This window comes from Choloepus didactylus, chromosome 4 (genome assembly GCF_015220235.1).
Source record: "Choloepus didactylus isolate mChoDid1 chromosome 4, mChoDid1.pri, whole genome shotgun sequence".
Taxonomy (NCBI): domain Eukaryota; kingdom Metazoa; phylum Chordata; class Mammalia; order Pilosa; family Megalonychidae; genus Choloepus; species Choloepus didactylus.
The window spans coordinates 60,816,545-60,841,207 of record NC_051310.1 but is presented as its reverse complement, the minus strand read 5'-3'; the positions used below and the strand labels follow the sequence as shown (position 1 = coordinate 60,841,207).

The following is a 24,663-nucleotide window of genomic DNA, read 5'->3' as shown; positions in this document are numbered from 1 at the left end:
GATGACTCCCAGTTTCTTCCCAGTAGCTCAATGGCTGTCGGTGATGTCTGGAGTTATCACATGGTATTACAGTTGTATGTTTGCCCGTGGGTCGCTCTCAACTGGTCTGAAAGCATTACACTACAGGGACCTTGATTTTCAGTCTTTGTAATAGCAGTACCTAAAAGGCACCTATTATGTAGATGACACACAATGAATGAATGAATGAATTCAAAATACTAAACAGTGATTCTATGGCCAATAACAGAAATCCTACATAATACTATTTTCTGCATGCTATATCAAGAAGGCGAGGAAAACAAGCGGAAACTTCCTTCTCGGTTGCATTCTGCCTATTGTACAACTAGAAAACTGACAATAAAGTTTATTTGAGCGTCGACGTAACCTGACGCTGGCCCCGCCTCCACAGGCGGGGCCGCGATTGGTGGGCATTCGCCAGGAGGCCGCCGTTCTTAGGCCACGATTGGCGAAGGCCGCTGTCATTCACGAACTGGTGGGGAAGCCGGCCCGCCCTCTCGCCGCGTCGCCGGTGCTGGAGCAGGCAGCGTCTCCTCGCTTCTCCTCTCCCGGCCAAGGCCCGGGGGACAGAGCGAGAAGCTGGGGCCATGTTCCGACGCAAGTTGACAGCCCTCGACTACCACAACCCTGCCGGCTTCAACTGCAAAGGTGAGGCCGCGGCGCCGGGCCGGCCGCGCGTCTGTGCCCCCAGCGGCGGCGGCCCCTCCCTCAGCGCGCTCCACCGGCCTTCCCACCCGGGATCCTCCGCGGCCTGGTCTCCCGCCGTGGGCCTCCGGGTCCCTTCTTTCCGGGCCGCCACGCACCTCTGCTTTCTGCCGCTTTTCTGCGCACCCCCTCTCCGTCCCCCGGTTCCGGAGCCCCCTCACCCACTCGTCTCTTGGCCTCGCCACTTTCTCTACTTGGTTAACTCTTGAGACCCTCGCCTCCATCTCCCTTTCTCCGCACACAAAAGTAAAAGCATTCGTCTCCTTAATTTGGCCGTTCAACCCTATGACCACCCCACCCCCACCCCCAGTAATTGGGCAGGCGGTAACTGAGCACCTGCTCTCGGCCAGCACAGTGCTAGATGCTGAGGAATGTGCTGGGTAATTTGAAGACAAGTTCACTGCCTGTCAGGAGCTAAGAAGTGGGAGTGGGGGGCATTCAGAACATAGGAAGCAGTTAGAGATCCAGGTAGTATATTGTGAAGTTCAGTGCTGACAGTAAGCGTGTATAGTAGCTTGTTACGTTGTTTGGGTATCGTGCAAAAACGTTAATAGCTCATGAGCAGAGTGGCTGAATTGTAAATACAAAGGTATTTAGGATTTTATAGCTTAAAAGTTTAAAAAGTAATACTACTACAACCCACGATTGTTCAGCTTCTACCCAATACCACTCTTTCCTCTCATAGTTCTTGGGTCTCTTTATAAAAGTTTGAAAGTTATCATTAAGTACAATCTGTGATACTCAGACCAGTGCATAGTTCTGTTCAAACCTTCATAATGGAAGCATGACTCTGACTCACAGATTGAAAATAATTTCAAAGTGGAAAAAATGTTTTGGTGATCCCCTATAGAAACATGTTTGTGGAGTTTTGCTTTTCTGCTTTGCCTTTTCTTTAACAAAAAGGGTTAGTGGCAAGAGTTAGGTCTGAATTTGATTTTTGAGCCTCAGTTTTCCCATCTGTAAAATGGGGATATTTTACATACTACCTCAAGAGAGTATGGGGAGGATTACTTTTTCATATATGTGGTTAATGTGCACATAACAATAGTCATAGTGTCTTATTCTATTCTTCTGAGTTTTGTCATTTAACTTTTTATATTTTATTATTTGCTATAAATTTAACTCCAGAAAGGAACTGGAATGTCAAAACTAACAATTAATAAAACTATGTTCCAGGCACTGTTTTTACTTTATTTACTTTCCAATGCTTTGAGGTAAGTCCTGTTGTTACCCCCATTTTGTAGCTGAAGAATCTGAGCCTCAGAAAATGTAGGTGATTCTCTCAAGTTCACACAATCAATAATTTGTTCTTGAATCAGAATTTGAACTCAGGCTGGGATTTGAACAGAACCATTGGTAATCTGTTGCTCCAGAGTTTGTACTTTCAACTCCTTTTCAATTAACTTCTTATTTTGCAGTTAAAAAAAACCCCACAAATCATGTACTTGTGGAGAAGTAACTATTCTATATAGGGCTTCTAGTAATTTATATTTTTGTTGCAGATGAAACAGAATTTAGAAACTTTATTGTTTGGCTTGAAGATCAGAAAATCAGACACTACAAAATTGAAGATAGAGGTAATTTAAGAAACATCCACAGCAGTGACTGGCCCAAGTTCTTTGAAAAGGTAATGAATTAGAAAGTAAAATGAAAGTATAGATACCTTCTCTAAAAATTATAGAAGATAGACAAGCTTAAAATTATTTCATTCTTTTAAAATAAAAAAAAAATAATCAGTGTTAGAGAAGCTGGATTTCAGGGATTTAACTTTTTTCTTATTGTATTTGTACAAATTTTAAATCAAATTATGTTATCTCTTTCTACCAAGTTGTCAGTATTAGAACTAGTTTAACCACTAGTTTTAATGGTGGTAAATATTCTGTAAGTAGTAAACACTTCACTTTAATTTCATGGCTAAATCAGAATTATTACATTAGACTAAAAATGTAGTCATGATACACTTCTAGTGCAATCATTTATTAAAAGAAGATACTATTGACATGCTTGAAAACTAAGATTATGTTGTATTTATGCTTACATTTAACATACACCGGTGTCCCTTCTCTACAATAGAAGTTATCCTAAAAAGATCTGTGTGTATATCATATTTTTGTGGTCAGAATGATTTCCCATTGATAGTCTAATATTAGTAACATTGTTACAGGGAAAAGAATGGTTTTCAAATTGTGACAAAAATCACATTTTAGAATGTCATCACTTAGGTTAAACATTTTCATCAGCTATATTACTTTGATGAATAAGGTTTTTCTTTAAAAATGTCATGAAAAGTAAACGTTTTATTTTCTAGAACAAAGTGATTTAGGTACCTAACAGTTTCTCCTTGGGATCAGTGATTTTATAAATTAGGGATTATATTGGGACAGGAATTAGAAGCCTTTGATTCCAGGTCCCAGTTATATGTTGTATAACCATTGGCAAGTGTTAATTTCTCTAGGCCTCTGTTTTCTCAAGAATAACTAGGAAGATATTCTAGACCTAGTGGTATCCTATCTGAGATCTGCAGAGGTAAAAAATTTCAAAAAGTATAATGGAAATATTTCGTTTTTCTTGGTAAGATGGTATACTTAAATGTTTCCTTCCTTTGAGTTACGTTATTCCATAAAAAATTTGGTAATATATTATAAGACATTTTAAGGTTTCAAATCAAGATCTCTTTTAACTCTACCAGTTTTTGGTTCTGTGACTTTATGGTAATTATGAGATTGGATTTTTTTTCCTCACAGTATCTCAGAGATGTTAACTGTCCTTTCAAGATTCAAGATCGACAAGAAGCAATTGACTGGCTTCTTGGGTTAGCTGTTAGACTTGAATATGGAGATAATGGTATGTTTTGTGGGGAATATGTGTTTTTAAAGAGAGGGAGGAAGGATGGGAAAGAGGGAATGTAACGATTTAGGGAACTTAACAATTTGTGTGTTTTTTTTCTTAAATTGTTTTACCTTTGGTTCATTTAAATTTTGTATTTCCTTATCTCCCTATTTAGAAGCATCTATTTAGAAATTCACTTTTTCTAACCTTTCTTCTGTGTCTAGCAACCCCCCCCCCCCAGTTGTCTAGGAAATTGTCTGGAAAGAACTTTCTTTTCTAAATTAGAGGGTCTCTTCATTATCAGGAGGAGTTAAAAGCACTTCCTCTTGTTTCTCATTGTTACTTAGATTTTTCTTCTCAAATTTGGAAATGGTAGCTTCTGGAAAAGGTAATTGAGTGTCTTTCCACAAAGTAACATTATTTTGATAAATTTGCTACCTCGCACAGTTTTCAGGGTTAGAAATTGTTAGCTTTTCATATTTAGAAATTGTCATTAGTGTCTCATATTTGATGGGATTTTGGGATGCTGATTGCAGTAGGTAATTTCACAAGAGATGGAAACATAATTCTATTGCTAATATATGCTAATACACCAGAGGCCAAAATATATTTATTAGTATATTTAATATTGTTTTATCACAGGTGATTATATTATTGGAAGCTTTTGATTATTAGTGTCTATAGTAAAAAAAAATCTTCCCAGTAAATTCATATTTCCTCTTATTAGACCATCTCCTGCCAGCATCTAAAGGCAAGATTTGATCACACTTTTCCCTTGGCTAATACGGCATTTCAGTCTTGTCTCTACAAATCTGAATTCTGCCTGTCCTTTTAAGATCCAGGTCAAATGCTGCCTAGCTACAATAACATTTCCTTCTGAAGTTTCATAGTTATATTTTCTAACTTGTTTTCCATTTTGCATTTATGTCTTATTCATCCCACTAATATTCAGCTTTGTTTTCTGCCTGGTACCTGTATTTCCTATTGCTGTTGTATCAAATTACTGCTTAGAACAACACAGATTTATTACCTTACAGTTCTGGAGGTTAGAAATCCAACATCAGTCTCACTGGGCTAAAATTGAGAGATGTCATCAGGACTGGTTCCTTCTGAAGACTCTAGGGGAGAATCCATTTCCTTGACTTTTCCAGCTTCTAGAGGCCACCTGCATTCCTTGACTCTTGGCCTTTTCCTCTGTCTTTTTAGCTAGCAGTAGAGCATCTTCCAACCCCTTTCTGACTGCTGCTATTGTCACATATTCTGACTCTCCTGCCTTTCCCTTATAAGGACGCTGTGATTACATTGGACCCAACCTCGTAATCCAGGATTATCTCCCCATCTCAAAGTCCTTAATCATATCTGCAAAATTTCTTCTGCCCTGTATGGTCACATATTCACAGGTTCCAGGGATTGGAACATGACATCTTTGGGGCACTGGGGGGACGTCATTATTCTGCCTACCACAGTACTCAGCAATAGTTCCTTACACAATAGTGCTTGTCAACTTCAGTAAATGATGTTTGGTGAATGCAGTAACTTTGCATATGCTATTTTGGGGCCTCAACAGTTGTGTTTTGCTGGTGCCTTAAACTTAAATTTCAGAAATCTTATGGTAGAAATCTTGAGGAAAGCTCTAATTTGAAACATTTTGTTTACTTTCAGTTTTAGTTTAAAAAGATAATACTTGTGTTTTTCTTTCTTTAGAAAACAAATGTGGTCCTGTGGTATTAATTTTCAGAACCTTGAACAAGATCTTTTTATCTACCCTGGTCTGTTGATAGGAATTTGGTGTGAGTTATTTTGTTAACAAAGCATTCTCTAGTTTATCACAGTGTTGTTCAACCATTCCCAGACAATTTTGTAGTCACATCTCAATTTGTTTTACCGTTGTTTATTCCATTTGTCCCATTTTTTTGATCCTTCAACTCAGTTTACCTAGGTAGCAGCAATAGTAGGTGCCATATGATTTTGTATCCCTATAGTTGACTATAGCTCTAAACACAGTTATTCAATAATAACGTGATCTTTTTTGATGAATAAAAAATATATTTTCTATTTGAAACACGGTAAACTTTTGGTATTGAAAAAAAATCAAAATGCAGTTAAAAGATAAATGGTATCAAAAATATATTAAAAGTAAACTCAAGAGCAAGTTTTTATTTAAAATTTAGAATTACAAAAACAGACTTTAGGAAAAACAGTTAAGGTAGTAAAGCTGTTCGTTATCAGGAGGAGGCACTGATGTTTCTTTGTGGTTTCCTGTGAATAATGTTGCATTCTTCTTGACTTTTAAGTTACTTATTTACAATTTTTATTCTTATTTGGTGAAAACATGAATTTTTATTATTGTGCCTTAACACTTTTTAAAGCCTTACACTAGTTTTTCAATTAAGGGATTAAAATCTGACTTTAAAAAAAAACTTGATATGATTTCAGACATACAGAAAACTTATAAGAATAGTACAAAGATTTTCCTTCAACCAAGATTCCCCTAATGTTAATATTGTACTTCATTTACTCTATCTTTATTTACATATGTACTTACACATAATTTTTGTCAAAACCATTTGATAGTAAGTTGCAGGTTGTGCATTTTCTAAAAATGGCATTGTCTTACATAGCCACAGTACTGTTCTCAAAACCAAGAAATTAACATTGATGCCAAAAGGGTATCTACAGATGTTATTCACATTTCACCACTTGCCCCAGTAATGTTCTAAAGACCCACCCAAAACAAAACAAAAAAATTAACCAAAAAAAAAACACCCCCAAAAAAATGCTGGATCATGCCTTATATTCAGTTGTTGTCACTTCTGTCTCCTCTAATCTGGAATGCTTCCTCAGTCTGTTGGTAGTTCACGACATTGACATTTATTTTGTAAAATGTTCCTCAATTTGGGTTTGACTAATGTTTTCTCAAGATTAGATTCAGGGTTTGTACTTTTGTTACGAATTAAAACAAGTGATGTGTTCTTTTAAGTGAATGATGTCGGGAGGCTCGTGATATTGATAAGACCCCATTACTGGTCATATTAACTTTGACCACTTGATTAAGGTTTCTCCACTGCAAAGTTACTTTCCCTTTTGTAATAAATGCATATCTTATGGGGAGATATTTCTAGACTGTCAATATGCTGTTGCTCCTCTTAACTTCCCTAATTTCAGCATCTCTTTGATGGTTCTTGCCTGAATCAGTTACAATGATGATGATGATTGTCAAAAGGCATTTTTCTAATTCCTTCATTTCTTCTACATTTATTTGTTGGCTTTCTACTGTAAGGAGGAATCTTCCATTCTTTCTGATTTATTCATTTGTTTAAATCAGTGTGGGTATATGGATTCTTAGTTTATTCAAAGGATCATAATCCTTTTTTGTCATCATGTATTTTGATGTTTCTGTTGTCCCAGATTGACCAGCAGGAGCCCCTTTAAGCTGACCCTTATCTGACTAATTTTAATACTTTTTCTTTTCCCTCTTTATCCTTAGCAAATTATTTAAGCACTATAGCCTAAGATGCTACTTTGGACATTGTTTTGTGAATTATTAAATATTTTTATTCATGAATTCCTTTTAATGTTAACTGTTTTTCACATGAAAGTAATACAACCTGTCTTTGGAGATCTGGAATTTCAAGTCTCCTTGAAATAGGTTTTAGCTTTATGATGGTGATTTGAAGTTTGATTTTTTTCAGAAAGCAGTCTTGATGTAAATCTATACTTACCTTCCTCTCATTCTTCTGTCCCTCCCACCAAGTTTCAGTGGAAGATGTAAAAGCAGACTTTTACCTCCTAAAGTTTAGATAATGTTTGACATGTATTGACTTTAGACATGTTGTGAAAATATATGTTTCAAGTATTCCATTAATCAGTTTAATCAAAAAGCTAGTGATATTGTCTTCTGTTATTCTATAGCAAAAATAATTTTGATTGGATGAGTTGTCTCATGTTTATAATCAGTTTGGTTCATTAAAATTCAATAAATTAGCAGTATTTTACTATAAGTCGCAGTTCTAAAAATTGTATTTTTGTTTATTTTTACAGCTGAAAAATACAAAGACTTGGTACCAGATAATACAAAAAATGCTGACAGTGCAACTAAAAATGCGGAGCCATTGATCAATTTGGATGGTAGGTATATAATTAAATGCATGAAGTTGATCATCAGTAATTTGGGGTTCCTTAAATATTTTTTATTTCCTAGAATGATGTCTGGGTTCACTGTTACATGTGGACAGCATTGGGGTTGAAGTTTTATTCTCTATCATTCTTTTTCAGTATGAGTTACAATGTGCTTCTTTCCTACCTACAATTGAATATCGGAATGCTAAAATCCTCTTCTTTCAATTTGATTATGGTAATTTGGGGGTTTTGATTTATATTTAATCCTGATGGTGAATGTTTGCTTTCCCACATGAACAAAGTAATTTTTTTAATCTAATGGTACTGTGAGACAAGTGGTAAATTTTTCATTATGATAAGTCCTACTTGTCTTTCAGTAATTCTTTTCCTTTTAAAAAGTATGATTATAATTACTTAGATTATGATAATGTGTTAAATATTCTTCCACTGGCTTATTCATTGTGACTTATAATTTATGCATTATCCTTATGAGTTAATAAGCTTCTTGGACACTCCAGAGCAGCTGCTTAGAGAAAAGATTTGGGGAAAACTGTCCATTGAAGGGAACCTATGATTAAAATTAATAGCCTTGGGAAGACATGTTAATTAAAAGTGCTGCATAAATGAGCCTTGCAGAAGTTGTTACAGGACAAATCTAATGTGAGTTAAATTAGTTCTGTACTGAATTGTTCAATTTGGTTGATGAAATGAAATGTATTGATCTCACCAGTTTACCTAATTGTTGATGCACCTATACTGCTTTATATTTTTTGCCTCTCAGCAGCTGGTGTAAAAATTAGAGACTTGTTGTTTTGGGGAAATTAAAAATGTTTTTTGTAAGTTAATATGTTCACAAATGTGTGTCTGTAAATATGTAAGTTTGCAAAGTTAAAACTTTTTTTTTTTGTTCATTTTTAATCTTTTATAGTAAATAATCCTGATTTTAAAGCTGGTGTAATGGCTTTGGCTAACCTTCTTCAGATTCAACGTCATGATGATTATCTGGTGATGCTTAAGGTCAGTTTCATAATAATTGATTATTGACTCTGTGCATATATAAAAATCTCATTTTATATTAATTCTGTTTGATATTTAAATTTATGTTAGATGACAAAAATACAGTAGAGGAATGTGGGGCAGAAAACATTATTTCATCTCTTTTATTATTAATATTTTTTTATTAGACAAGTTGTAGGTTTATAGAAAAATCACACAGAAAATACAGAATTCTTATATACTCCTCACCCTTTCCCCACAGTTTTCCTCTTATGAACACTTTGCATTAGCATTAGTGTGGATACTTTTGTTACAGTTGATGAAAGAACGCACTGTTAACTATAGTCTGTAGTTTACATTAGGATTCACTGTGTTGAACAGTCATATGTTATTCTATTTTTATGCATTTAAAAATTTTTATTTAAATTCAGTAACATATACAACCTAAAATTTCTCCTTTTAACCACATGCAAGTATATAATTCATTGGTCTTAATTACATTCACAATGTTGTGCTACTATCAGCACCATCCATTACTAAAATGTTTCTGTCACCCCAAACAGAAACTTTGTGCAAAGTAAGTATTCACTCCCCATTCCCTGTACCCTTCATGGACCCTGGTGACTTGTATTCTCATTTCTGACTCCATGAATTTCCTTATTTTATTTCATACCAGTGAGAATATACAATATGTCATTTTGTCTTGCTTATTTCACTCAACATGGTGTCTTCACGATTCATCCATGTTGACATATATCAAAACTTCATTTTTTTATGGCTGAGTAATATTCCACTGTATGAATATACCACATTTTATCCATTCATCAGTTGATGGATACTTGGGTGGGTTCCATCTTTTGGCAATTATGAATAATGCTGCTATGAACATTGATGTGCAAATATCTATTCGATTCCATGCTTTCGGTTTTTTTGGGTATATACCTAAAAGTGGGATTTCCAGGTCATGATGTAATTCTAAACGTAACTTTCTGAGGAACTTCCAAACTGTTCTCCACAGTGGATGCACCATTTTAAATTCCTACCAACAAAGCCTGAGGGTTCCTGTTTCTCTACATCCCCAATACTTACTTTTAAATAGGAGCCATTCTAGTGGCTTTGTTGTTTTGATTTGCATTTCTCTAATGGCTAATGATGCTGACCGTCTTTTCATGTGCCTTGTGGCCTTGTCTCTTCAAGTTTTTTGCTCATTTTTTGATTGATTGTCTTTTCATTGTTGAGTGGTAGGACTTCTTTGTGGTCTGGATTTTAAACCCTTACTGGATATTTGGTTTGCAAATATTTTTCTCCCATTCTGTAGGTTGGCTTTTTACTTTTATTATGAAGTTCTTTGATGCACCAAGTTATTACTTTTTATGAAGTCTTATTTATCTAGTTTCTCTTTGTTGTTAATGCTTTGGGTGTAAAGTTTAAGAAACCATTTCCTAACATAAGGTCCCTATGTTTTCTTCTTATACGTTTAAGTTTTGGTTCTTATATTTAGGTCTGTGATCTATTTTGAGTTAATTTTTGTATGTGGAGTGAGGTGGGGGTCTACCTTCGTTCTTTTGTGTATGGATATCCAGTTTTCCCAGCACCGTCTGTTGAAGAGACTATTCATTCCCTGTTGAGTGGATTTGACAACCTTGTCAGAAATCATTTGGCTGTAGATGTGAGGGTTTATTTCTGAACTCATAATTTGATTCCATTGGTCTATTTGTCTTTATGCCAGTGCCATGTTGTTCTGTTTACTGTATCTTGCAATATGTATTAAAATCAGGAAATGGAAGTCATCCAACTTCGGTCTTTTTCAGTATGGTTTTGGCTACTAGGGGCCTTTACCCTTCCATATAAATTTCATAATTGGCTTTTCCTTTACTGCAAAGAAGGCTGCTGGAATTTTGATTGGGATTGAATTGAATCTGTAAATTGCTTGGGTTGGAATTAACAACCTTCCCTAAATTTAGTCTTCCAATCCACGAATACTGTCTTTGATTTCTTTCAGCAGTGTTTTGTCGTTTTCCATGTACAAGTCCTTTTCAGACTTGATTACGTTTATTCCTAGATATTTGATTCTTTTAGTTGCTATTGTAAATGGAATTTGAATTTCTTTCTTGATTTTCTATTCAGATTGTTCATTACTAGCCTATAGAAACACAACTGATTTTTGCATTTTGATCTTGTACCCCATGAATATGCTAAATTTATTAGCTCTAGTAGGTTTGTTGTGGATTATTTTATTTCTTTTATTTGCCTAATTGCTCTAGCTTGACCTTTCAGTGGAGTGTTGAGTAACAGTAGTGACAGTGGGTATCCTTGTCTTATTCTGATCTTAGAAGCTTTCAGTCTTACACCATTGAATATGATGTAAGCTGTGGGTTTTTCATATATGCCCTTTAATATGTTGGGGAAGTTTTCTTCTATTCCTTGTTTTCTGAGAATTTTTATCAAGATGTGAATTAGCTTTGTCTAGTGCTCTTCCTCTGTCAGGTGAGATGATCATGTGGTTTCTCCTTCATTCATTTAATGTGGTATATTACATTAATTGATTTTCTTATGTTGAACCTCCCTTGCATAACTGGGATAACTCCCATTTGATTATAGTGTATAATTCTTTTAATGTGCTGTTGGATTCAGTTGCTAGTATTTTTTGAGGATTTTTGCATCTATGTTCATAAGAGATACTGGTCTGTAATTTTCTTGTCTTGTGGTGTTAAGGTGATGCTGACCTCATAGAAGGAGTTAGGAAGCGTTTCCTCTTCTTTTGTTATTTGGAATATTATTTGAGCAGGATTAGTGCTAATTCTTGGAATGTTTGATAAAATTCACTTGTGAAATTATCTCATTCTGGATTTTTGTTGGGAGATTTTTGATTACTGATTCAGTCTCTTATTATTGGTCTCTTGAGATCTTCTATTTCTTCTTGAGTTAGTGTATGTAATTTGTGTGTTTCTAGAAATTTGTCCATTTCATTTATGTTACCTGATTTGTTGGCGTATACACTTTTTAGTATCCTCTTAATTTCTGTGGGATTGGTAGTCATATCCCCCCTTTACATCTGATTTTAGTTATTTGTATCCTCTGTCTTTTTCTTTCAGTCTAGCTAAACTGTTGTTGATTTTATTGATCTTTTCAAAGAATCAACTTTTGTTTTGATTGTTTCTCTTTTATTTTTATTTTTTAACTCTCTATTTCATTTATCCCTGTTCTAATCTTTGTTATTTCCTTTTTTTCTCATCACTTTGGGTTTAGTTTGCTCTTTTTTCCCTAGATCCCCCAGTTGTGAGGTCTCTGATATGAGAATGAGATCTTGTTTTTCAAAGCAGTTTTATTGAGATAAATTTACATACCATACAATCCATCTAAAGTGTGTAATCACTGTTTTATAGTATATTCATAGAGTTGTAAATACATCACCACAATCAATTCTAGAACCTTTTCACCCTGAAGAGGGTTCACTATTTTATACAGTCCCATGTTTCATCCTCTGGCTTTCCTTCTAGTGACATACATGATGCTAAACTTTCCTTTTCAACCACAATTGCACCCAAAAATCATCACTGTTAGTTACATTCATTATTATGTGCTCCCATCACCTCCATCCATTTCCAAACATTTCCAAACAACTTTTTTACATATTCTGCACAAATTAAGCATCAGCTCCCTGTTCTCTGCCCTTATTCTATCTTCTTGTGACCTATGTTCTAGATATTAACACCATGAGTTTGCTAGTTATATTTAGTTCATATTAGTGAGGTTATACAATATTTGTCCTTTTTTGTCTGACTTATTTCACTTAACATAATGGCCTCAAGATTCATCCATGTAGTCACAGGTGTCATGATTTCATTTCTTCTCACAGCTGAATAATACTCCATCATATGTATTTACCATATTTTGTTTATTCATTCATTGGTTGATGGACACCTAGGTTCTTTCTGTCTTTTGGCAATTGCAAATAATGCCGCTGTGAACATGGGTGCAAATGTTTGTTCACATCCCTGCTTTCAGTTCTTGTGAGGATATACCAAGGAGTGGGATTGATGGATCATATGGCAGTTCTATATTTAGCTTCCTGCAGAACCACCAATCTATCTACCTCAGCAGCTGCACTCTTCTGCATTCCCAATAGTGAATAAGTGTTGTTCCTGTTTCTCTACATTCTCTCCCACACTTGTTTTCTGTTTTTTTTGTTTATTAGTGGCCATTCTAGTAGGTGTAAAATGATAATAACTAGTAATGTTGAACATCTTTTCATGTATTTTTTAGCTATTTGCATATCTTCTTTGGAAAAATGTCTATTGATGTCTTTTGCTCATTTTTTAATTGAGTTGTTTTTATCATTGAGTTGTAGGATCTCTGTATATCTTGGATATTAAACTCTTATTGGGTATGTGGTTTCCAAATATTTTCTCCCATTGAGTAGGCTGCCTTTTCACCCTCTTGACAAAGTCCTTTGAAGCACAAAAATATTCAGTTTTGAAGAGGTCCTATTTATTTTTTCTTTCATTGCTTGTGCTTTGGGTGTAAGGTCTAAGAAACCACCTCCTACCACAAGATCTTTAAGATGCCTCCCTACATTTTCTTCTAGGAGTTCTGGCTTTTATAATTAGGTCTTTGATCCATTAGAGTTCATTTCTGTATAAGGTGTAAGATAGGGGTCCTTTTTCATTCTTTTGATTATGGATATCCAGTTCTCCCGGCACCATTGTATTATGCACTTTTACTGCGATATAATCACTTAACGTCTAGTCTTTGAAAGTGTACAATCGGTTGTTCACAGTATCATCATGTAGTTGTGCTTTCATCACCACAATCAAACTTTGAACATTTTCATTACTCAAAAAAATAAAAATTTAAAAAGAACATTCAAAATGTCCCATTCCCCTCCTTCCCCCATTGTTCATTTCCTTTTTTTAAATAGTTTGAGATATATTCATACACCCTACAGTCATCTACAGTGTACAGTTATTCACAGCACCACCATACAGTTGTATGTTCATCACCAAAATAATTTTTGAACCTTTTCCTTACTCCAAAATAAAAATAAAAGCAGAAAGGGACATCTAAATCTTTCTGTCCCACCCTATTCTTCATTTTTGTCTCCATTTTTCCACTCATCTGTCCATACATGGGATAAAGGGAATGCGAGCCACAAAGTTTTCACAGACACACAGTCACACTATGCAGTCTACGTAGTTATACAATTGTCTTCAAGAATCAAGGTCACTGGGTTGCAGTTTGACAGCTTCATGTATTTCCCTCTAGGCATTCCAAAACACTAAAAACTAAAAAGTGGTATCTATATAGTGCATAAGAATATCCTCCAGAGTGACGTCTCGACTCCATTTGAAATCTCTCAGCCACTGGAACCTTTTTTTGTTTCCTCTCTCTTCCCCTTTGTGGTCAAGAAGACCCTTTCAATCCCACAGTATTGGGTCTAGGCTCATCTCCAGGAGTCATTTCCCATGTTGCTTAGGGGGTTTACACCCCTGGGTATCATGTCCCACGTAGAGGGAAGGGTAGTGAGTTTACCTGCCAAGTGGGCTTAGAGAGAGAGGGGGCCACATCTGAGCAACAAAGAGACTCTCTGGAGGGGACTCCTAGGCACAATTATAAGTGTGCTTAGCTTCCCCCTTGCAGCAACTAGCTCCACAAGGGAAAGTCCCCAGATCGAGGGCTCGACCCACTAAATTGATAGTCTTCAATGTTTGTGGGAAAACCAGCAGTAACCCAGGTGGGGAAGTCCTTCATTTCTGCATTTTTCCCCAGTTCCTCGGGGGCCCCACAAATATACCTATACTCTGCCCATATCACTTTGGGATATATCGGGATTTCACCCCAGCCTGAACAAACTCACCAAACCCCACTTTCCATTTACCGCTCCCTGCACCTATGGTGTTCAAACAAACTGATTGTACAAATTAAATTATCTAGTGTCCCAGCACCAGTTTTTGAAGAGACTGCTCTGTCCCAATTGGGTGGACTTGGGAGGTAGCCTTGTCAAAAATCAATTGACTGTAGATTTGAAGGTCTATTTCTGAACTCTCAATTCAGTTCCATTGGTCAATATGTCTATCTTTATGCCAATACCATATTGTTTTTCTCACTGTAGCTTTGTAGTATGCTTTAAAGTCAAGAAGTGAGAGTTTTCTAACTTCATTATTCTTTTTCAAGATGTTTTTGGCTATTTGTGGCCCCCTTGCTGTTCAGAATAAATTTAGTAATTGGCCTTTCCAATTCTGCAAAGTAGGCTGTTGGAATTTTGATTGTGATTGCATTGAATCTGTCATCAATCTGGGTAGAATTGACATCTTAACCCTTTAGACTTCCAATCCGTGAACACGGAATGTCCTTCCATTTATTTAGGTCTTTTGATTTTTTTCGTCCTGCTTTGTAGTTTCCTGAATACAGGTCCTTTACAACTTTGTTAAGTTTATTCCTAGGTATTTTGATTCTTTTGGTTGCTATTTTAAATGGAATTCTCCCCCCCCCCCATTTCCTCCTCAGATCAGTCATTACTAGTGTGTAGAAACATGTCTGATTTTTCTGTGTTAATCTTGTATCCTACCACTTTGCTGAACTCCTTTATTAGGTCTCGTAACTTTGTTGTAGATCTTTCAGGACTTTCTACCTGTAGTATTCTATCATCTGCAAATAGTGAAAGTTTTATGTCTTCCTTTCTGATTTGAATGTCATTTATTTATTTATTTATTTATTTATTTATTTATCTATCTATTTATTTATTTATTTCCTACCTAATTGGTCTAGCTGGAATTCCTAGTACAATATTGAATAACAGCAGGGACAGTGGGCATCTTTGTCTTGTTCCTGATCTTATATGAAAGCGTTCAGTCTTTCACCATTGAGTACAGTGTTAGCTGTGGGTTTTTTTATGTGCCCTTTATCATGGTGAGAAAGTTTCCTTTTATTCCTATCTTTCAAAGTGGATTTTTTTTTTTTTCTTCAAGAAGAGATGCTGGATTTTGTCAAATGCCTTTTTTGTATCTATCAAGATGATCATGTAGTTCTCCTTTGATTTGTTAATGTGGTGTATTACATTGATTTTTTTCATATTAAACCACCCTTGCGTACCTGGGATAAAACTCCCTTGATCATGGTATATAATTCCTTTAACAAGTAGTTGAATTCGATTTACAAGTATTTTGTAGAGGACTTTTGTGTCTATATTCATTAGAGATTGGTCTGAAATTTTTCTCTTGTAGTATGTGTATCTGGTATTGGTATTAGGGTGATGTTGGCTTCGTAGAATGAGTTAGATGGTGTTCACTTTTCTTTGATTTTCTGGAAGAGTTTGAGCAGGATTGGTACTGATTCTTCTTGAAATGATTGATAGAATTTACCTATGAAGCCCTCTGGTCCTGGTCTTCTTTTTGTTGGGAGTTTTTTGATGACTGTTTCAATCTCTTGTGTTGGTTTACTGAGATCTTCTGTTTTCAGTGTGGGTTGTTTGTGTGTTTCTAGAAAATTGTCCATTTCATCTAAGTTGTCTAATTTATTGGTGTACAGTTATCAATATATAATGACCATCATTGCCCCTTATAACAGTTTTTATATCAAGGTCTATTTTACATGATGTTGATATAACTACCTCATCTTGCTTTTGGTTACTATTTGCATTGTATATATTTTTCCAACTTTTCACTTTCAGTCTACCTGAGTCTTTGAATTTAATATGGGTTTCTTGTAAACAACATAGAGTTGGGTCATGCTTTTCATCCATGCTGCTAGTCTCTGCCTTTTGACTGGAGGATTTAATCCATTTACATTTAAAGTAACTACAGATAATACAAGACTTCTGCCATTTTGCTATATTGACTTTGTAAATCATATTTCTTTTTTGACCCTCAGTTCTTCTGTTAATGCCTACTTTCTTACTTGTTTGATGTTTTATATTCTACCATTTGAGTCTCTTCTCATTTCTTTCTGTATGTTTTTCCTATATTTTCTTTGTGGTTACGATGGGGCTTAAATATAACATCATAAATCTATAACAATCACGTTTGATTTAATAACAGGTGAACTTTCAGTAGCATACGCTTAAATTGCTCCTGTATTTCTCCATTCCCCACCTTTTTGTTACTCTTGTTAAAAATTATATCCGTGTACGTTTGTCATTACTCTTTTTGCTTTGCACTTTAGAAGTAATATAAGATGTAAAACATTGAGTTACATAACAAAAAAAAATACAGTACAGTAGTACTGGCATTTATAACTACCCAAATTGTTATCTTTACTGGAAGTCTTTATTTCTTTATGCCACTTTGATCCAGTGTCTAGTGTCCTTTCATTTCAGTCAAAAAAACTCCCTTTAGCCTTGCTTGTAGGATAGGTAGTGGTGACAGTCTGTCGGCTTTTGTTTGTGTGGAAATGTCTTAATCTCTCTCTTATTTTTGAAAGTAATCTCACCAGATATAAAATTCTTTGTTGGCAATTGTTTTCCTTCAGCATTTTAAATATTTCTCTCCACTAGCTTCTTCCTCCATGGTTTCTGATGAGAAATAGTAACTTAATCTTACTGGGATTCCCTTGTATATAACGTGTTGCTTTTGTCTTCCAGCTTTCAGAACTCTCTCTTGTCCTTGATATTCGACCATTTGACTACTAAGTGTCTGGGCATGATTCTCTTCGATTTTTCCTGTGGGGTTATTTGGGCTTCTTGAATGTACATATTCATGTCTTTCATTAAATTTGGGAAGTTTTCTGCCTTTATTTATTTGAATACTCTTTCTGTCCCTTTCTCATTTACTTCTCCTTCTTTGGTTTCCATAGTACACAAATTGGTACACTTGATGGGTGTCCCACAGGTCTCCTAGACTCTGTTAGCTTTTTACTATAGTTTTTTCCTTCTGGTTCTCAGCCCGAATCACTTCAGTTGTTTTGTCATTGTGTTCATGGATTCTTCTGGTGGCTCCGATCTGCTCTTGAAATCCTCTAAGGAATTTTTTCATTTTAATTGTTGTGGTCTTTAACTCCAGTATTTTTGTTTGGGTCCTTTTTAAAATTTCTTCTTAACTGAATTCTAATTCATTGCTTCCTGAAAGCCTTTAGTTCTTTTTCTGGTTTCCCTTTTTTTTAAAAAAAAAATTATTCTTAATATGGTCAAGGAAATAAAGTCTGAAGTCTGGTCTTTATTGATCATTTCTGGAATTTGATGTTCCTTTGGATGGGCCATAATTTCCTGTTTGTCTTGAAATCTTTTATTGCACACTGTACATTTTAATACTTTGAAGTGTTTACGCTGGGATTTAGTTCCTGAACTGTCTGTTCCTTTGCGTCCAGCTAGTGATATGATGGAGATTTCCTTCAGTGCAAGGAGCTAACAAAAACAGATAAGCCAATGCAAAAAACATCTTTTGTAGTGTTTGCAAATTGGCTTTGCATTGGCAGGTGCTCTTGCTCAGAGTTTAGCTGTCCAATCAAGATCAAGGTGAGGTGAATGTGAAGTGGCAGGATCTTTTCTGAACATCCATCTTGTCCTCTTCATCTGTATGCTCACTGCCTTAGGAATTCTGTTGACAGGAATTCGAATTCCTCCTCTACTTCCTATGAGATAGACTTTCTCTGTCTCCTGAGTGCTCCATTGTATGACTCAGAGTCGGTAATCAGTTCTTTGCCCCTGGCTACTTGGATTTGTTTCATACCCTGCAAGAGCTGTCAGCTGTTTCTTCCTGCAGGGAAAGTTCTGGGAGGGTGATCCCAAGAACTGAGTTTCCTGGTTCAGCCTTTCAGGCTGCCAACTGATAGATTGATACTGATATACACACACCACAATATGCCCATAGGGGTTACACTGCTCCCTCTGGAACAGGGCCAGGGACCCACAATGGCAGTGCAGGTTGGCTTCACACTGCTCCTTGGAGAGGGTGGGGAAAGGGCCAACAAGGGCACCATGATCTTCTACCATTTTTAAAATTTGGCCCTTACCATTATAACTACAACCCTTTAACTGTTTTCCAGAATTTTAAGGAAGATGGCTTTGCCAGTTTTTGTTAGTTGTTTAAAGATGCTGTGGGATAACAGCATCCTGGAGCATCGAATGCTGCCATCTTGGTCAACTGGAACCCATTTCATCTATTTTTGATTGTTTAATAATAGTAACTGATACTGTGTATCCACCAGCCACAGTACTAAATGCTTTTCAAAGATTAGCTCATTCAGTCTTCCCAACAATCCTAATATCCTTTTACGTATGAACACACATAGATATATATGCATAGACATACAAGTATATATATATATATATCTCCCAGAAGTTTTTTGCCTGGTAATGGTACAAGTAATGGAGGTGTGGGTAGGTGTGGTACTTGAGAAATTTATTGATTTGGTGGAGAGTACAGAGCTTTTTGACTATATTTTGTGCACGTAAATGACTTTAAACTTCTTTGCAGTAAGTTCAGTAATAAATTTCACTGTATCCAGAAGAGGGTAAGCCATAATTTTTCCTGCTTTTTAGAACTCTATGTATTAAATGGCAATTTTAACAATTGAAGGATTATTCTGTCCTTAGATCTTAACAATTCTCTATGCTGAAGCTGAATGTTTACTTGGATTTTCTCAACCTAGGTTGGATGCCAAGAGACAGAAAGTTTGGTTCTAGGGAAATTTAGCTTTTTCAAAGACTTGTTCCTTTTTCAGATAATTACATAATTTGCTTTTGAACAGTTCTACAGTGGTCATTTCAGCTTTATCATAAACTGAATGGAAAAAGACAATGCACAGTGTAATTGGTGTGCTTTTGTTTAGACATTGAAAGCCCAGTGGGAAAAAGTACACATCAGCTATTACATAAAAGCTTTATAAAATCTAATTAGAGCTTCATGTTGTTCTTTTGAGTTATTTTTAGAGGCATTCAAATAATGCATGATAATATGGAAAACATCTTAGTAGGGTTGTCAACTGTAAGAACCAATATATTAACTGTTTGGCAAATGGATTAATACCTTTGAAATCATTTAAAAATTGGTTTACTTATTTTCAAATAGAGCAGTTGGTTTTTATTATCAAAAAGTAATTTTTCAGGTTTTCACTAATTTTTTAGTTATTTTCATCCTACTAATTAAATTTCCATGAAAAGGATCTTGCTTTTTTGAGGATGTGCATGCTTGTACTTGTCTGCCATAATGAGATGGCTACCTGATTAAAAAAGACAATGCATTCTTTGAAAGGTCTGAAAACATTACACTGTAAGTGAAGTGAAAAAAGCAAGGTAAAGGACAGTATGTGGGATATTGCTAAAATTATATGTATATTTGGATGTACATGCTTGTGTTATAATAGAATCTTTAAAGTATATACAAGAATCTGGTAACAGTAGTGGAGTTTCAGAGAGGGGAACTGGGTGGCTGAAGCTCAGGGGTAGGAAGGAGACCTACTTTTTAACACATGTCCTGTATTTAAAATTCTTTCACCATGCACTTGTATTACCTATTCAAAAAATGTTTTAACATTGTGAGTATTTTCCAATGTTATTCAATGTGAAAACTTTGTCATAGGTTTTTAATTTTAATTTATTGGGGAATTTGTTAATGAATTAGGTAATTCTAACTTCATGAAACTGGAAGAAAGGATCATAGTTAAACAGCTTTTAAAAGTAAAAACAATATTTTTGGGTGCCTTAGGCAATTCGCATTTTGGTTCAGGAGCGCCTGACGCAGGATGCAGTTGCTAAAGCAAATCAAACAAAAGAGGTATGTGTGTTTCCATTAATTCTAAATTACTTAATGAAATTTCTCTTGGTATTGGCATGGGTTTAAATTTTGCACACATCTGCTTAAGATATTCATCCTATATTATAATAGCCCAGAGAAAAGATAACTTACTTCAAGGAGGTTGAATTTGATTCTTAAGCAAAATTGACATTTAGGCAGGAATTCCAGGATGTATCCAATTGATGGGGGTAATTTTTGAGTGAAAAACAAACTTCATGTTTTATCTTACTGTGTACCTTGAGAAGGTACCAGTGAGCTAGACCACAGTCTACTACTACAAACTATGCCCAGTTGGAGTTTAAAGACATTTATATCCTTCTCTTTGCTACTATTTAATATTCTCCTTTTCAGCCTAAATCATGTCCTTGCTCGTTTGTTTCTCAGAGAAGTTTGTCATTTTCTTGTTTCAGACATAAAAGATCATGAGAAAAAGTAACTTGTCTAAGGTCACCTAGTTGATAAGTGATAGACCTCAGGGAGTCCAGTTTGCGAGCCTTTGCTTTTACCATGACAGGTGGGGACAAGGGTCCAGATCTGGATGAGCTGGTTGATCAGCTCAGGTGAAGGGGATTGGGCTCTATTAGAATGGTCTAAGGTTCAGGGTGCAGGTGACTGAAGCATCATCTTTCGGTCCTGCTTTGTGTAGGTTGTAAATGTGCTATATACCATGACTACCTTTCCCTTAACATAAAAAAGAATAATTTATTTCTGGGAAGTTTTTACATTAACAGTACCAGAAATCAACTATGGGGTAGTGTGGGGAATGTCCTGAGGGTTTAAAAGAAACAGCTGTAGGTATCTGGTATCACCCCTACAGATCCTTCAGTGTCAATGCATGCTTCAGACACAGCTGCCATTATAGACTCTGGTTCCTCTTTTTTGTCCCCACCCCCACTGCTTAGCAAGACCAAACAATGTTAAAAGGTTACTAAACCAGGGCAGTGTAATTGTCTCTGAAAGGCACTCAGTTTTCTCTTAGATTTTTATTAAGTTATGTATGAATCAGGTCACTGGAAATTGGACTGAAGTTCAGCTTATTTCACCCACACTATAGAACAGATAGTGAATTGTTCTGGCGTAATAAAATTATTCTTTCATTCGTTTGGCAAAACCATCTTTAGTTTTAGAAGGCAGTGCAAATAAGGGCATAGCTGAATCTCTTTACTCTTGTTTGCAAAGTAAAATTTAGTTCTGTTTTAATGTTCCAAATCTTTAGAGCCATCTCAAAAAACATCAGCCTATAACAATTCAATGGAGAACTTCTTATTTATAAACATTCATAATTAGCATTTGAGGCATGTGGTAGGTTTCAGAGGTGGCTGTTTCTTGGTGCTCTGTTAGCAGACAAAAGGAAACATTGGATCCCCTAATATCCGACTGACATACAAAGCCACTCAGTAAAAATCTACCCTGTAATTTTGCTCACCAGATTTTCACAGCCATTTGTTCCTTGACTTACATAACTTACTATTTGAATAGGGGGCATTTGAATAGGGGCAGCTTAGCATTTGTAACCCTGAAAGCACAGGTAATAGGTTTTTCTAATGGTAATGATTTCATACAGTACAATCAGCACAAAGTCCAGAGTGCCTGTCCTCATTTATTTGATATTTATTGTGAAGTCTGTACAGTTGCCATCATCATACAGGTGCTGACTAGTTAGCTAAGTGAAACAGATTAGGAAAGGAACAGAGATTAAACCAAAGTAGCTTCCAATAAACTGTTAAATAAATTATTCATAGATAATCTGGTAAATATGGTGCTAACTGAAAAATATAGTTGTTTAAAATTTAAATAGACCACTGTTTCCTGTAGCTAATATGGGAAAACAGCAGCCCTGCTTCCATAGTAGTGACAAAGCTCTGCTACAAAAAGGATTTAATTTATATGTCTGGTTTAAAAGTGTACATTGGTTGTGGTGCATCCCTGTACACACATTTTTAAAGGCCATTTGGTTATGGTGCATCACTGTACACACATTTTTAAAGGCCATTCTTTCCTAATTGGTTGTAGGAGGAAAAAGTCATCACAAGGCGAATTTAAACAGAAAATTCTTAGTATCCTGCAAGTTTCAGATAAAAAAAGAATATACTATTAACTGGAGTCTCATGTTACCTTTTTCTTTTTTTTTTTAAGGGCTTACCTGTTGCTTTAGACAAGCATATTCTTGGTTTTGACACAGGAGGTAAGTGATTTTGTTTTATTTTTAGAGATTTGATAACTATTTGGGGGTATCAGTGAATAAATGGTCTTAACATACAGAAATTTAATGCAGTGTTTGTGTAAAACAGATGCAGTTCTTAATGAAGCTGCCCAAATTCTGCGATTGCTGCATATAGAAGAGCTCAGAGAGCTACAGACAAAAATTAATGAAGCCATAGTCGCTGTTCAGGCAATTATTGCTGATCCAAAGACAGACCACAGACTGGGAAAAGTTGGAAGATGAACATTTTAGGATTTCAGCTCCTCACCTGCTTAGTGCTGTTGGGAACCAGGTAGACTTCAGGCATGTGTTTCGAAATTAAATGTCACATTTTCAAGGGAGGAATCTCAGAAAATTGACTGTTGTAGAGATTTACCATCACTGCTTTTTTCTTTAATAAAGTTCGGGAATGTGGATTTTTTTTTTGAACTCTGTGTTATATATCTGTATAATTAATGTTTCCTCTTTTGTGGTTAAGGTACATACCAAGCCCTAACTTTGTCAGAGACATACAGATCCTCAAGTCATAGGAAAACAAAACTTTTATTGGAGTAATCTAGAAAATTTTAGAACTCTTACATCTTTGGTATTTATAAAAGTAGTACTTTCTGTGAGTAATTTAAATAGGCACTTACAGGATCAGAAAATACAAAATGAATCATTCTAGCACCTTTTAATATAAATAGAAATATACTGATGCAGAGGTAAAAACAAATCTTAGAACAATATTTGTTGGGAAACTATAAATAAGTTGGTTCCTTCCCATCAGTTCTGCATAGCCTTCTCTAACTACATCAAGGTTTAGGATCTTTAGGATTGTTTGTTTACACCGATGTGTGCTTTAATCTCTTAGCCAGAAAGAATCCAAAGCAAAAATCAGCTTCAGGGTCATAACATATTCTAATTGGTTCTTGCGTTAATGAACTTGACCTTTTAAATATGATACAAATGTGTATAAAATGTTGCCTTAATAAAAAGCAACAATTAAAATTCTTTACTTTTTTTAAACTTGCAATAGCAACTTTTGTTTTTAAAAATACAGTAGTTAAGATTGAGGTATAAATTTTTCATAAAATACACTTAGTCTTTTTTGGCACTAAAAATGTTCATCTTGTAGGTCCAGGAACTCCTAATGGCCAATTCCTTTTTCACTTTCTTTTGCCTTTATTTGCAAGTAAATATTCTTTAGGGTCAAGATGCGGATTGTAAACTCCAAGTCCTCCTTTAGAATATACTTTACTTTCTTCCTGTAAGGGGAGAGAGTAAAGGTGTGGGTGGAATAGTTGAGTATTTTGCAACCCAGAGTTGCCATAGCAGGTCTTTTACAGGGGAAATATCCCACTGTGCTGATTATTTTCATTTTGTGCATAATGAAGCTACGTAGACTTAAGGTAGCATACTGGCCTCCCATGTGTTGGCCTTTAACTTTTCCAGTTCAAAGTGACTGACTGGTGGCAGAGATTGGGCAATGGTAGTTGAAGCAGCTGGTCTCTGGACCAAAAATAATCAGTCATCATATCTTTTCCCTACTATGTGCTAATCCATGGGAGCACCCTGAAGAATGTTTGTTTACCTTTTGGGCAGGAGGGGTAGACTGCAGTTATCCCATAGAGATGTGATCGCTGCTCTGGAAGATACTCATCAGTAAGCTGGCCACGGTCTTTATTTACTGATATCACACCATCCCTGGCAACAGAGAGGAAGAGTAAATTTATGGACAGGCAGTCATTAGATAAAAAAAATTAAAGTGGTTAGATAGAAAAAGTCTTAGTTTCAATACATAAAATCTGTCAGCCATCTAGAATATACTTTTCAAGTTAATTTAACCAAATTAATTTTGACTTATGTAGACATTGAAGATTTATCTAAATCAGTGATTCTCCAAGTGGCCTCCAAATCAGCATCATGTGGGAATGTGTTAGAAATGCAAATTCTCAGGCCCCACCCCATACCTACTGAATCAGAAATTCTGGGTCTGGGGTCCATCCAGCAATCTATGTTTCAGTAAGCCCTAGGGGTGATTTTGATGCATGCAAGTTTGAGAACCACTGGTCTAAATTAATG

At 35.6% G+C, this 24,663-nt stretch overlaps 2 protein-coding genes across 3 annotated transcripts in view; one reads left to right on the top strand and one right to left on the bottom strand.

The window, feature by feature from the left end:
• The first annotated feature begins 501 nt into the window (after nt 1-501).
• Nucleotides 502-23,028, top strand: RTRAF (RNA transcription, translation and transport factor). The gene is made up of 8 exons (XM_037832717.1): nt 502-666; nt 2,226-2,350; nt 3,468-3,567; nt 7,594-7,680; nt 8,600-8,688; nt 20,307-20,375; nt 22,533-22,581; nt 22,688-23,028. The coding sequence occupies exons 1-8, from the start codon at nt 606-608 to the stop codon at nt 22,840-22,842; spliced, it is 735 nt and encodes a 244-aa protein (XP_037688645.1). The 5' UTR covers nt 502-605; the 3' UTR covers nt 22,843-23,028.
• Nucleotides 23,029-23,123: 95 nt separating this feature from the next.
• The window catches only part of NID2 (nidogen 2), a 94,025-nt gene continuing 92,485 nt past the window's right edge, over nt 23,124-24,663 (bottom strand). For both annotated transcript variants that reach the window (XM_037832715.1, XM_037832716.1), the window contains exons 20-21: nt 24,173-24,285; nt 23,124-23,846 (exon numbers count right to left, since the gene is read on the bottom strand). In XM_037832715.1, the coding sequence (XP_037688643.1) occupies nt 23,836-23,846; nt 24,173-24,285 (124 nt within the window). In that variant the 3' untranslated portion in view covers nt 23,124-23,835. The remainder of the gene's footprint in view (nt 23,847-24,172; nt 24,286-24,663) is intronic.